The sequence below is a fragment of the Idiotropiscis lumnitzeri genome, chromosome 1 (assembly GCF_059441095.1).
Source record: "Idiotropiscis lumnitzeri isolate Australia: NSW breed Sydney's pygmy pipehorse chromosome 1, RoL_Ilum_1.0, whole genome shotgun sequence".
Taxonomy (NCBI): Eukaryota; Metazoa; Chordata; class Actinopteri; order Syngnathiformes; family Syngnathidae; genus Idiotropiscis; species Idiotropiscis lumnitzeri.
The window spans coordinates 13,670,321-13,683,870 of record NC_142391.1 but is presented as its reverse complement, the minus strand read 5'-3'; the positions used below and the strand labels follow the sequence as shown (position 1 = coordinate 13,683,870).

The window sequence follows — 13,550 nt, the reverse complement described above, 5'->3', positions numbered from 1 at the left end:
GGACGAGCACAAATGCACACACATGAACACTGACTGGTTATATTTCTGACATTTAGCTATGCTAAAGTTGTGTCAATTCTCAGGAGGCAGATAGCAGGCAGGCATAGATCTTTATTGATGCCCACATAAATTTTGGTGCCAATTAATCCCCGTTTTGGGGTGTTATTAGCAATGAAAGTACAATGATTTCCAATGGAAAGTTTGTAAACCGTCCCTTCAATGACTCCGAGTGAAACATGGCGAGAGCGGAGGGGTGTGTGGCCATATTCCTCATTAAAAGTCGGCGTTTCTCAACTCGTCACTTATTTCCTAATTTCTCCAAAACGAATAGATTAAATGATAAATAATTTCGTTTTCCTTAACAAAAAAATGTATAAATTGTTAGTGAGAAACTGGCTATTTTGGCTCTCTACCTCCTTGAAGTGTCGTCGTCGGGTGTCCTGAAAAGTCGGTTGTGTGTAATTCAACAGTAGTTGCTCAACGCAAACGTTAAGTACTGTATGTATTAATTATCAGTCAGCCTTGAAACTACTGGACGTACCAAGATGCGACGTTTCGAGATACGAAGTAGCTTGCACAAAAGAAAAGGAAACTGCAGGCTCAGTTGCCGCCGGTTTTTACATTTTATTCGTGGAAGTGTTTTATGGCGCATACGCGTAAATGCGGGCAACGCTGCAAGCGGCTGTGATATTAACAACTCCGTCGTAAGCCCGAGAAATCAAAAAAGTACGCACAGACGCTAATGGTGACATCAGAAAATATAGAAACGTGTGCGCGCGTGTGAGCCTCGGCATGTTGCGCGCCAGACAACCCAAGTTTAGACTTCAAACACCTTGCCTTAATTCTGCTAGCAGTACTTCGCCTTACACCGGATGTTAGCGCGAAGCGACCATCGCCGTAAAAGCACATCCGTTCTCCTCCAGTTTTCTTTATTTTATTTTGACGCGTGTCATATCGCCTGGTTGGAATTGAGCGACAGCCAGCAGAGAGGAAACCGCAGACGCGCACTTGGCTGCCAAATGACGACGAGCAACAGCGCGGGTGCTCCTCTGTCGACCATCAATTTTGTTTTTTCTGTTGTTCATACTTTTGGAGCATAAAAAAATCTTTATGAAGAATGGGCTGTGCAATTTCCGGCTTGGCTGAAACTCCAGACTTGGGAGAAAAGAGCAGTCACGATGCTTGTGGAGGGGCAGGAGGACGGCATCCCAGCCAAAACCAGATTGACATGATCAAGGAGTCGTGGAAAGTGATCAGGGACGACATAGCAAAAGTTGGCATCATAGTGTTTGTCAGGTAAGCCTGGTGACCTTTTTTAAATAAATGTTGAGTTATTGTTGCATGGGCACAAATCTACAGAATTCCGATCATATACGTTTAGTACACGTTCATCCATTCAGGGGCAGAGTTAGGTGGTGGTCAGGGATGGATGCAATCTTTGTAGATCCTTTGATACTCTGCCGCAATTCATTTATATTAACTGCATTTAAAAAACGCATTAATAATTAATCTGAATGCAAACTGTAAAATAATTTGAATTTCAGCCTTCACACTAACTTTTTAAAGCCAGGATCACAGTTGCACCTATCCTGAATTTTTTTAGATTTTCTTTTTTCAAGTGTGATTGAAATCCACATTTGATTTGCTTTCGTGAGCCCCATGAACTGACACTTTGGGCTAAATCTGGCCCTCAGGCCTTGACTTTGACACCTGCATCTTAAAGTCTTCGGTGAACCTTCCATGCATGCTTTTGGAATACATACTCAAAGAAAACAATCATGGGGAGAACACACAAACTGATTCCAGATTTTAAGACAGAAACTCAAAACTGTGACGCAGACATCCTAACCACCTGGACACCAAGTACGGAATCTTGACCTTTGAGTATAAAGCTTCTGTGTAATTCTCTGCACAATGTTGGCTTCTATTTGTGACCAGTTTTATTGTGTGCTGACCTACTGGCTGACATATTGCATCCAAGCCAACATCCTCCATCCTCCTTATCCCTCAAAAGCCTGCAATACAATACAATACAAAAACAACCCCCACCGTTTTCACTTCATCTCACATCCGATCGTCACATTACATAACAACGCACAGCTCCGGCTCCACGGCTGTTTACCATCAATGGCAACAGTAATGTATTGATCAGCGTGTGCATGCACGTGTGTGGGTGGACCTTTATTGGGACGTAAAGCCTCGGCCCATTTTATTAGGCCCACTTGCACAAGCTAATGAGGCTAGAGAAAAATATTTTTAAGATAATAATGCCATAGAGATATAAATTGTGTGTTTATTACTGTGGGTGGACATTGAGCTGTTTATAATTTTTTGAATGGACCCCGACCTAATATTGTATGGGTTCACAAAACGAATTTTGCAATGTATCGCTTTTACAAACTTTCCTACAAGGAATATGAGGAATTTATGAGAGCTAGAAATGATGATCGTAATTATTAATATATGAAACTTTTAAGGGTATTAATGGGACTAGACCATTTAAAAACAGCCTACCTGGAAACAATTAATTTCCACAACTTTTTTTTTTTGTTACACTGGCGCTTTAATTGACTTTTTATGGTGCTGGTGTCCCTAAAGTAGTGGCCAGTGAGTGTTCTGTCCATGTGAAACGACGTGGTGGATATTTAGGCCTCAGCTGTTGGGATGTAGAGCGCAAAGGTTGTCGGTCACTTGGCTTGGAGCCCAATTAATGCCACATGTCCCCGATGTGACCTTAGCGTGTTAGCCTGGGAATGGATGAGCTGCGTTTGGCTCCTGCAAGTAGACTTTCATCTCCCGCCACAAAGATGCTTTCGTGTACAGTTTTAGGTCGGATGATAAATACATTCTGCTTAAACGTATGCAACACCAATTAAAATTCCATGTGAGCGTTTTACAGAGGCACATTGTGTGAAGAAGAACGAGTACATCTCCAAAAGAGGAGGCAAACATACAAAGGAGAATAAATAAGCTCTGTGCATGTTTCAGTGTGATGACAAGGTTAGGGCCAGGAAGATGACGACTGAATAAAAATAACAGAGTCATCAATTTGTGTTACTGTCTGCTCTGAAGAGTGTGTGTGTGTGTGTGCAGGATAAATAAACACATATTGCATTCTTGCTGAATGCTGAGAAAAACCACAATTGTATGGATAGATGCTCCTACAAAGGAGATAGACACTCCTATTTTTATTTCCAAGTATTTAAATGAGGAACCGTTCCATAACTTGGGAGATATCCGTAAAATATTTGTTTGAATTTTTCTTCCACGATGCAACCAAACTGATTGGGAGAGCATTCATTACGTAGCATGAGAAACAGTCAGAAGAACAAATAATCGAGAAGTAGACTGGCCAAGTCACTTCCCAGTCTTAAACCCGATAGAGCATGCAAATTAACTGCTGAAGAGGAGACTGTATACCCCCCCCCGCCCTGTTCCAATAGTTTTGTTCAGAGGAAAAACTGGCAGGTTCAAACAAAAGTGCAAAAGTGTTTTTTATCAAATCCTGGAAATAATAGCTGAATTGTTGAGCTCGTCTCATTTTTATCTTTTCGCGTAGACTCCAAATGTTTTCAGGCGAAAGCAAAAAAATAAAGTCATTAGAAGCAGTTATAATCCTTTTTTAGGAGCATGTATATTAAGTGTCACACTTTTGTATTATTATATTTAAGTTGCAAGCTTATTTCTTTGATTTTTTTGGGGTTGCAGTTTTTGCCTTTTAGAATTTTCATTTATATGTTGAAGTGTACTTTCACAGCTGGACAGGTCTCACGGCCTTTTTCGGGACACAATTATTATTTCTGTTACTTTATTCAGCAACGAGAAAATACGTTGGAGTAAAGTTGCATAGGAATGGAAGTAATTTTTTTATTATTTTTTTTCCTCTTTGACAGTGTCAATCAAATTTTGCATTATCTTGGATAGTTGTGCGCAGGTGTTCCTAATGATGCGACCGTCTCACTCGGTACATGTCAGCGTCATACATAGCCACCACGTCAGTGATGAATTATGGGTTCATGACAAATATCAAGCAACGCAGCAAGAGCGCAGAAGGTTTTCTGATTGGATGGCAGCAAATTTAAAGACATCAAAGTGATGCATGATGACCTATGACCTGGTCCAAATCAGCAACAAAAAGCGTTCACGCAAAACAGTGGCAGGCGCGGGAGTGACGATGGCAGGTTGCTCCCCTCACAGCTTCACCCATGCCGTCGTCTTGGTAACAGGCTCTTCGAGACCCACCCGGAATGCAAGGACGTGTTCTTCCTGTTCCGAGATGTCAAGGACCTGGAGAGGTTGAGGACCAGCCGTGAACTCAGAGCACACGGACTACGGTAAGTCACATGATCAGTCGACTCCGAACCCAACGCCAGTCTTCAATCCTGTTCCTCTCGGGCTGGTGTCCTGCCTGTTTTCCAAATCTCCTTGATCAGGCTCGTTGTTTAGCTTCTGCAGACCTTGCTGATAATCTGATCATTCTGATGCAGCTTTCAGGGTAAAAACAGTTAACAACCTCTGCAAATATTACTGTAAAGTTTCCAATACAATGTTTCTGATGAAAAACAAATGTTGTCATAGTCTGATTCTAAAAAGGCATCACCTCTGTGGAAATCACAATGGCAGAGTCTCGAAAATGTAAACCAAAGCACAAATTCAATTTAGAACTGTTTCAACCAAAACTGAGCACTATTACAACTTCATTCCAAATTTCCTTGAGTTTTCGACTGCCGCTTTTGTGCTGTAGACATAAAACGCTGCTCAATTGGTCGCAACGTATTTATTTTCGGTTGATGTCGTATTCTCAGGACGCCACTTTTCATTGAATGAAATGAAACATGAAGTCATGCTGCATGCAGTGCGGTGCAAGTTGGCAAATAACTTTCCACTCCAGTGGCATGCCAGTTTGTCTGGGGCAGACAATTATTGCCTGTGGAGCTAAAAGTGCATAAACTTGCACACACACACACACACGCACACACACCCCCGCACACCCCCACACACACACGCACACACACACGGTGGATTGACTAGCGCAAGCGTGAACTCAATGAATGGATGCGCAATCAAAGTCCCGTCGCCGTTTGAGCAGCCGAAGCATGAAATGTCAGCAGCCTTCCACGCACTCAGATCAAGTTGATCAAGACAACTCTTTTCTCCTCTTTTTTCAGAGTCATGTCTTTTATTGAGAAAAGTGTGGCCAGGTTGGACCAACTGGAGCGACTGGAGGCCCTGGCCGTTGAGTTGGGAAAAAGCCATTACCACTACAACGCCCCTCCGAAATACTACAGCGTATGACCTCGGTGGTCTGTTCTTTCTTTTCGGAGAGGCATAAATCAGTGCCGATGATTGAGTTTCAACTCAGTGGAGGGTTGTGCAGTGGGGACCATCCTGATTTGTCACCACTCTTGTGTTGAAATTATAGAAAATTACAAACCATCGGTACTATTAAAAAAAACATCAACACAACAGTTCAATACAACAACAAAGATGCTGATTACACTGGAGAATACAATTTTGGTTGAGTTGGGTCTTAGAGTTGTTTTTCAGTCAATTGTGGGTGCGGAGTCCTAAACCGAAGTCGTTTTTTTTTTTCTCTATCACGTCTACTTTTTGATTATCTTTGTATTCTCCAAAAATATGAAATGAATGTGGATGTAAATGAAGCAATAGGATGGAATAGTCACGGCAAGCTTTCAAAACTTAAAAAAATATGCAGAAAAAACTAAATTTAATTTGCAAAGGTAAAAAAAAAAAGCCAAGACTAATACTTTGAATTCCTACTATGCCAGCTTTCGATTTGCAAATATTGATAGTCCTGATCTACTGGGAGCTGCACACACCTCTCACCGCACTGTCTCAATCATCACTGCACAAACAAGTTGCCACATAGCTGTAGACGAGTCCAATCGTAATAAGATGGCACGTCTTACTGCAGCTAACGAGTGGAATTTTTCTAATCTGCTAAAATGTAGAGACAAAAGTTGATATTCTGGGGAAAAAAATGACTGCAATTTGGAATCAGCATGCAAGTTATAGCTTTTCATCAGCATAAAAATCTAATGCAACTATTGATTCTGAAGGCGCTGGGTAGATAAGATTAGGCTGAAAAATCTAGCACCCATAAAGCCATAAAGAATAAAATAATACAATTTCATGAAACAAATGTTTGGACTGTGTCTCAGCGTTAAGGCCTTGCTGGCCCTGACCGCTCACCATGGTTTCGTTTCACATCATCTTGGCAGTATGTCGGAGCCGAATTCATCAGTGCCGTGCAGCCCATCTTGAAGGAAAGATGGACCGCTGAGCTGGAAGAGGCTTGGAAGGTGAGAAGCGCGCATCCTCAGTCAATGCCACATTTTACAGCACTTTGACTCAAATGTACATGCAAAATGCCTCTGTCACAACATGTCACAGTTTCTGCTCAGTGCTGAAAACTGTTGACTCAATTGAACGTGGTGCTTCACTTTTGACACACTTCTTTACAAGTCTACAACATTCTTTAGGCAGTTTTTCCCCACCATAAGGAAAAATTTTCCCATCATGTTCTTGGTAGAGAGTCATGTTTCCGGTTTTGTTAGAGCTCATGTATTGGGTGTTGTTTGTGCCTCGTCACCGCAAAGCGGGAAAAGTTGTGATATGTTAAACACTTGAATCAAAAAAAATCTTTTTTCTTTTTTTGTTAAAGGGCCACCTTACATTCAACGATCAAGATGGCAGGAGCGCTCTGACTCCAGTTAAAACTCTTCAATTTATTTTTTTATTTTCAATGTTTAGTCAGAGACTGTGCAAATCGTTAGGTGTGAACTGTCCTATCTATCAAAGCGTTTTAGTGGATTTTGGAGTTAGTGACTCCCTCTTTCTGTTGTACTATAATAATTGTTTGGTTACTTGTTGACACACCACTGAGGTGTCGCAGGAGTGACGTCACGCGTGTGAGACCGAGTTACAGTTGTACTGCACACGTTTACGCAGAGATTAAAGTCTGTTACCCGGTTGGGTTACAACCGAAAGTGTGTCCTCAATGTGAATAAGAAACAAACAAACACTTTCCCGAAGTCAGTCTAAAGCCCACCATCGAGCAATTATGTATAAAAAATTGTAAGTTCTTCAAATTAATTAGCTAAAAAAAATAATTGAGCCATGTGAAAAAAATCATTAGATAAAAATGCAATTTCTTTAGGTACATTAAGTAGGGCAATATTGATTCTCAATATTCAAAACTCATAGCGCATGTTTTTCCCCCCCAATATCGTGCAGCTTTAACAACGTAACTACTTTCTTTTTTAGCATGGCTTTAGCACCAGTTTGTGGCCTTTTACGTGTTTTAGAAAGAGCAAAAAAACCTACATTTTTTTAATCGAACTGCTTAGATAGGTTCCACGGGGAAAAATATTTTGATAGAGAACGCCAAAAATGCAGGGATAGTCAAGTAAAAGCCTTGATGACGGTAAGCGTTTGAATAGAAGCCACTTTCGGGACATGAATATTAAACAAGTGAAATTCAATATGACAGTAACTGAAAAATTTGAATCCCTTCAAATTACTAGTAGTTCACAAGGTGACTTTCGTATCGTTACTCGTCCCTTTTCTTTTTTTTACGTCTTGAGTACATGCTGCTCTCTTGTGGCTAAAAGTAGTATTGCCCGTGTGTGCTCGATTCCAGACTTTGTTCCAGTACGTGACCCGCTTGATGAAGAAAGGCTACGAGGACGAGGACCGACAGAACCAGGTGGCAATCGCGCCGAAGGAAAGAGGAGACAAGAGGAACACAGCACTCTGAGAGGCTGACTCAGTCTTAGTGTACATGTTCGCTCTTCGATAGCAGAATGGACCCAAACACTGCAGTACCTTTTTCAATAGCACTTTATTCGTCAAGTTAAATTCTGCTGCAGGCCCAACACGGCACACTGCCGCGGACACTCTCGGATTCTCTGTCTAGAAGTCAAAAGCGCCTTTCAGTACATCTGAAACTTGTACATGATTCTGTGGAATTAAAGTCCAGGCTGAAAACTAATTAGCATTTTCAATGAAAGTGAAGCATTCGAGAAAAAGAAAAAAAAATTGACAAGAGGTCCAGAGTGGCAGTTTCAGGTTTTCATATGAAGGTGGTGCTAACCATTATAGTTTTCACATTGCAAAAATAAAACTACTTGAAACTCATGAAATCCATCTGATTTTTAGTAAAACATATCAACGCATATCTTGTCACAAATTCATATATTTTAAAAACCCTCAAAAAAAAAATAAAGTCAAACATAGAAAGCGACTGCTTTGACGGTCATAATTTGAACATAAATAGGGAGCGTAGCCACTTAACCGAAGAAGCGGCATCCAACTGCGTTCCGAGGCTCTTCTCCAAAGTTCGATTTGTGCGATACAAGAAATCCTCCCAGATGGCATGGAACAGTCATCGAGGACAAAATATCAAAGTGGTCACTGGGTGGATGAGCACGCATTGTGAGGGGAGACTGACAGGGGTGAGACCCGCTTCTCAGATTAGAACGGGATCAGTTCATGAGCCGTTGAGTCTGTCGCTCACTGGGTGGCTTTGGTCTTCTTGCTTTTGCTCCTCTTGTCTTTCTTTTTCAGGCCGTCGATGTGCGCCCGCAGGAGGTTGGAGTACGCCTGCAAATAGTTGCTCTCATCAGTAAACAGCTCATCATTCAACATTGAAGACTTTCTTAACGTCTACATTATGCAAAATAAAATGATTTTGTTTTTAAGAATGGGAAAACAAAAGATATACTAAAACACTGTGATAGAATGGAAAGATTTTTTTTATGTTTCGTGTTTAAAGGTAATCACCACTCGCAATTAATGTCAAGTGCTCTCAAGTGAAACACATCTAAAAAGCTGGCGAACAGTCATCTAATAAAAACTCAAAGAAATCAAATTGACAAAACGTACCATCTGAAACTTGATTACTTCTTTGGTGCTGACCTATGAGAAAAATGTTGATTCGATGAAAAGAATCACATAATTAGCAGCAAGATAAAGCATCAAGTAGGTATTCAAATTCAACAACAGGCTCACCACTGTGCTTATTTTCTTCTTGCCATCAGAAGCTCTGAGAAGACATTTATTGTCTGCAGGCTCAAAGGAATCCGAGTTGCCTTTTCTGGGCACTGGCTTGGTCCTCCCGTCATCTGGAGGACAATACATCTCTTTACAGGTGAAAATACCAACATGCCTTTTCAGAGCCGAAGGCCACAAAGTGTTTGGCAGGGCTGCAAGGAGCAGCCCTCTCGATCAGATTCCGAAACTATTTTTCCCTACTGTTAAAAAAAAAAATGCAAGTAGAATGAACGTGTTCCATTGGACTGCAACTGCAATTCTACTTACACTTTTTCAAAGTGATGACAACACTACCGGAGGATCTACACTTCTGGAACAAACGTGTGAGTTCAGTGAGGAACTATAAAAAACAAGAAATCAAGGTTTTAATGATGAAGCAAACAATACAATTTTGCATAGTGGCCTGCATGAATACGCACATGAAAATTAAGATGTCAGACATTTCCAAGTGTAAATAAAATTAATTAGAAGGCAACAGTCATGGTCCGACTTACCATTAATTAGGCAAAGGTAGGCAATTTGCAATTGGCCGGAATTTCGAAACAGTATCATTTTCTCAAATTCACACTTTTTGTTGATAAAAACTTTAATATTAATCACTTCTGCCAACTAGGCTTGCTATATTGTTACTAATGTGTATAGTTTGACTGAAGCAAAAGTCTTGAACATTTCCCATTTTCCGACCATAGCGATCTTCATCATATTCTGAAGGTGGTTTTTCAACATTGCCATGACTTTACGACGTCGTTAAATTATTAAATAAAAAATTAAAAAATGAAACTCAAACTGCGTTTCACATAATGTTACATTTGGTTAAGTCAGCACTCGCTAGTCTGCAGTGTTGACTCACGCTTGCCAAATGAGACTGTTAATTCTTTGACTTTGTAGGCTTCACGCGTTTGATTGATGAAATGAACACATCCATGTAACAATGATATCGTTGCTCCTTACCGAGTCGTTTTCCAGCAGCACCATATTTGCGACTCGAAAGAGACGTAGCGTTAGCTCAGTGGTCGAAAGCTAACAGCTAGATGCACACGTACAACAAGTACTACTCCCATGAATCGTTTCCTCCGCTGGCGACTCTACTTCCGCTAACGGCATATTCGTTTGCCACAGCGCCATCTCGTGACCCGGAGCATAGAACGACATAAAATTATCAAATATTAATATACAATTTTTACATTATATTTGTTCGCGTCGGTAAATTAATCATAAGTTACATGTGTGATTTCACTATTAATAACAGTTATAAACCTGACCCAAAAAAGGACAAAAAATGGGACAAAAATAGTAATGCGCACTAAAATGGGTGATCCTCTGAATATATTTTTCCATAAGTAAAGTCGACTAAAATCAATTCTAATTAAAGACAAACATTTTCAACCCATATTTTCTGTAATCATTTATTCCAGGCACAGACACTTTCAATAAAAATACAAGAAAAGCTTAGCGTAAAACGTAAAAACAAAAGAGAGAACTAATGCACCAAATTTATCTTCAAGGACTTAATTTAGACTGCTGATAGTAAGATATAATACAATACAATACAATGCAACTTTATTTATATTGCGCATTACACAACAGCTGGAGCTGTAACAAAGCGCTTTCCATATGTTGTAATATAAATTAGCAGGGAAGATGTAGTTAAACACATATATGTGTAAAAAGCATTTATCCTTTCTCATGGTAACAGTGGACAGTCTGTGCGGCGGCCCGGGTCTGTGAGGTTCACCGCAAACTCAGAGTACCAGTCCCTGTCGAACACCGCCTGGAGCTGGCCCTGCACTGTCTCCCTCTTCCATGTAGAGTGAGGAGCATGCTGGGAAATGACAAGACCCACTCCAGCTGTGGTCAGGAAATAGTCCCCGTCCCAGTTGGACGTGCCTACGTAGCACTTATCCTGTTAATAATTGATCACACTTGTGCAAAGAAAGTCTCAAAGGCAAAGGGCAGTTTACTCACCGACATAGGCCACTTTGTCAGTCACCATGTATTTGTTGTGGTTGACTCGAGTAAAGGGAATGTTAGTCTGGTTTCCAACAGGCAGAATGTAGAACTTCTAAACAGCGAAAAAAATAAAATAGTGAAATTGTTGCTCTTGAACCATGGTTGACAAAAACTCCTGTCTAAAGCAGGATGTAATGCATTCATTCCTTACAACTTGAATGCTGATGTGATCCTTGAAGCTGTCTAAGGAGGCAAGGCTCTGAAGGAAGGGGAGCATTCCTGAAAAGGAGTTGGGCCAGCAGCTGATAAGCATTCGGATTTTAACCCTCCTCTCAAATGCCGCTGCTCTGATGGCGTTGTCAATAACGGACCAGTACCTACAAGAACAATGCAGTGTGGAAATAAACCAAAACATAGCTTGATGCACAGGTGCATCTCAATAAATTATAACCTGTCTTATAAATCTTAAAAACACACGTTTCAGAATGGCAAATCCTATTTTCTATAGCAAAAGTTGGTTGATGTTAATGTTCCAATTTCTTGAGATCTAGTTTTCAATCGCTGAAATAATCAAAATTATACAAAATAAAATCACTGAATATTTAACTCAGTGTGGCGCAGGGTTGTAGTAGCTTTGGATTTTTGTTTTTAGTTTGATAACAATGTTTTAGTTGAGTTTATTATTAGTATTATTTGTATCCATCCATTCAACCATTTTTCAAACTACTTATCCTCACTAAGATTATTTATTTATTTTTACATATGGAATATTTGTGGACTGAAAGACAAAACAAACAAACAAAAAAGGTCACTAAGTATTGTGTGTAAAGAAAACTACAATTCTAAAACGACTGTTCGACTTTGTCTGTATGGACGGACACTAATATAAAAAATAAACAAAATAACAAAAAAAAAGACATTTTAGCTATAAGTATGTTTTAATAAATCTTAATCTTAGTTTCATTTAGTTATCTTTTTTAAACACTCTTCTTCGTAATTTTTTTTTTTTAATTCGTTTGTTATTTCTGTGGAGTAAATTGAACACGATATTCTTATTTAGTGAGTCGCTCCTGTATATTTTATATTTATTTGAATTTGACGTTCACCTTTTTGTGTGTTGAAAGCGTATTCTGGGGGAATAGTCCATGACGGCCACATCAATGAAGTGTTGAGCTTCCGAGATGATGGAAACAATGGCCTCCAGGTCCTTAGTCCGTGATTCGGGGCAGAATGATGGTGGAGAACTCTTGATGCAAATAAAAAAAAAAAGCCACCAATAATTTTTTACATGAAGCTGCATTTAGTTCTATATCCTGAAAAAAGGGGAACTGAGACACAAACTGACTGAAATGTAGAGTCTGCTGGTGATGTTCTCCTCTTTCACCAGGAGGGGGTGCGCTTTATTGATGTCAGTGTCAAAGCTGGGAGGCCAAGACACTGGCATGGAGCTGTTGGATTCTCCCATCACCCAGTAAGACAGGAAGATCTTTTCGAGGTCTCTTGCCAAACTGGAGCAGTTGTATATCACCATGCCCAGTTCTTTTACCTACGCAGCCACATGTTTGGTTAACCATCTTTCACTTCTGCTGTGTTTCATGAAGCAGGATTACCTGTGTCAGAGCTCTCCAGTCCATGTTGGCACTACCAATAAACACATGCCGTCTGTCCACTATCCAAAACTTGCTGTGCAGCACACCGTTGGTCAGGCGTCCAAAATTCACCTTGCGTACGTGAACTCCTGAAAAGGATGCATTGAGGGACGTGGGTGAGAAACTGGTGCAGCTTGTGCTCAAACCGCATTGTGCTCCAAATGGACACCGTTCTCAGCTAGGATCTTTAAGTCAGTGGAGTTTAAGTTGAAGGAAGGAAGGCTGGTCACCACCCGGACAGAGACGTTCCTGGAGGGAAGCGATTGAAGTTGCTCGAGGATTTCCCGTCCCTGTTGTTGCCACAGCGTCAGTATGACTTTTACAGAGATCCTTCCCCATGAGAAATTGTACTTACAGGTTTGTCAGAGGAAGAGTTGATGTTGATGTCCTCCCCAGTTAATGTCCAGTAAAAAGAGACTACTTCCAGGTTTTCCGTCGCTATGGAGAGAAGCTTCTTCCACGCTTTCTCCAAAGGGATCCCAAATGTAACATTGGCTTTGTATTGCACATGTTGAGGAATACTCTCCACAAGAACCATCCTGAAAGGGTTGACATTCAGATAATTCCCTAGAGTTACAGGTTTGCTCGTTGAAATCATTTTCCAAGTTTGTTACCTGCACTGGTCCACGGAGACATTCTGATTTTGGGAGGCCCGGGGTCTTTCCAGCACAGCAATACCAAGCAGAACCCCCATGGTCATAACGGCCAAAACCAAACATGAAGTCATGCAACGGATTGTCTCCTGATTTGACACAAAACAAGTTCAATAGTGTAAAACTGTCTATGGCGTATAGTTGAAGAAGTGAAGACGGCATACCTTTTTGATTACTTTGTCTTGAAGTTTCCGGTACATGGAGATTATCATCCTTCAATCCA

The 13,550-nt window shown here is 40.6% G+C and overlaps 3 protein-coding genes across 4 annotated transcripts; 1 reads left to right on the top strand and 2 right to left on the bottom strand.

Annotated features, from left to right (window-relative positions):
• The first annotated feature begins 938 nt into the window (after positions 1-938).
• On the top strand, positions 939-8,958 carry xgb (x globin). Of its 2 annotated transcripts, none has more exons than XM_088318605.1 (5): positions 939-1,296; positions 4,227-4,334; positions 5,169-5,289; positions 6,243-6,323; positions 7,664-8,958. In XM_088318605.1, the coding sequence occupies exons 1-5, from the start codon at positions 1,118-1,120 to the stop codon at positions 7,778-7,780; spliced, it is 606 nt and encodes a 201-aa protein (XP_088174731.1). In that variant the 5' UTR covers positions 939-1,117; the 3' UTR covers positions 7,781-8,958. The 2 variants fall into 2 exon arrangements, with proteins under 2 accessions (XP_088174731.1, XP_088174721.1); XM_088318595.1 differs by lacking the exon at positions 7,664-8,958 and adding an exon at positions 6,686-7,032.
• Positions 7,846-10,189, bottom strand: srp14 (signal recognition particle 14). The gene is made up of 4 exons (XM_088318618.1): positions 10,027-10,189; positions 9,343-9,415; positions 8,908-9,146; positions 7,846-8,625 (listed from the first exon to the last, which is right to left on the bottom strand). Exons 1-3 carry the CDS (start codon positions 10,048-10,050, stop codon positions 8,941-8,943), a joined length of 303 nt encoding a protein of 100 aa, XP_088174744.1. The 5' UTR covers positions 10,051-10,189; the 3' UTR covers positions 7,846-8,625; positions 8,908-8,940.
• A 278-nt stretch (positions 10,190-10,467) lies between these two features.
• pld4 (phospholipase D family member 4) lies at positions 10,468-13,540 on the bottom strand. The gene is made up of 10 exons (XM_088318630.1): positions 13,492-13,540; positions 13,289-13,416; positions 13,030-13,213; positions 12,844-12,964; positions 12,636-12,763; positions 12,371-12,571; positions 12,132-12,271; positions 11,237-11,402; positions 11,041-11,137; positions 10,468-10,962 (listed from the first exon to the last, which is right to left on the bottom strand). Exons 1-10 carry the CDS (start codon positions 13,537-13,539, stop codon positions 10,760-10,762), a joined length of 1,416 nt encoding a protein of 471 aa, XP_088174756.1. The 5' UTR covers position 13,540; the 3' UTR covers positions 10,468-10,759.
• Between the last annotated feature and the right edge of the window lie 10 nt (positions 13,541-13,550).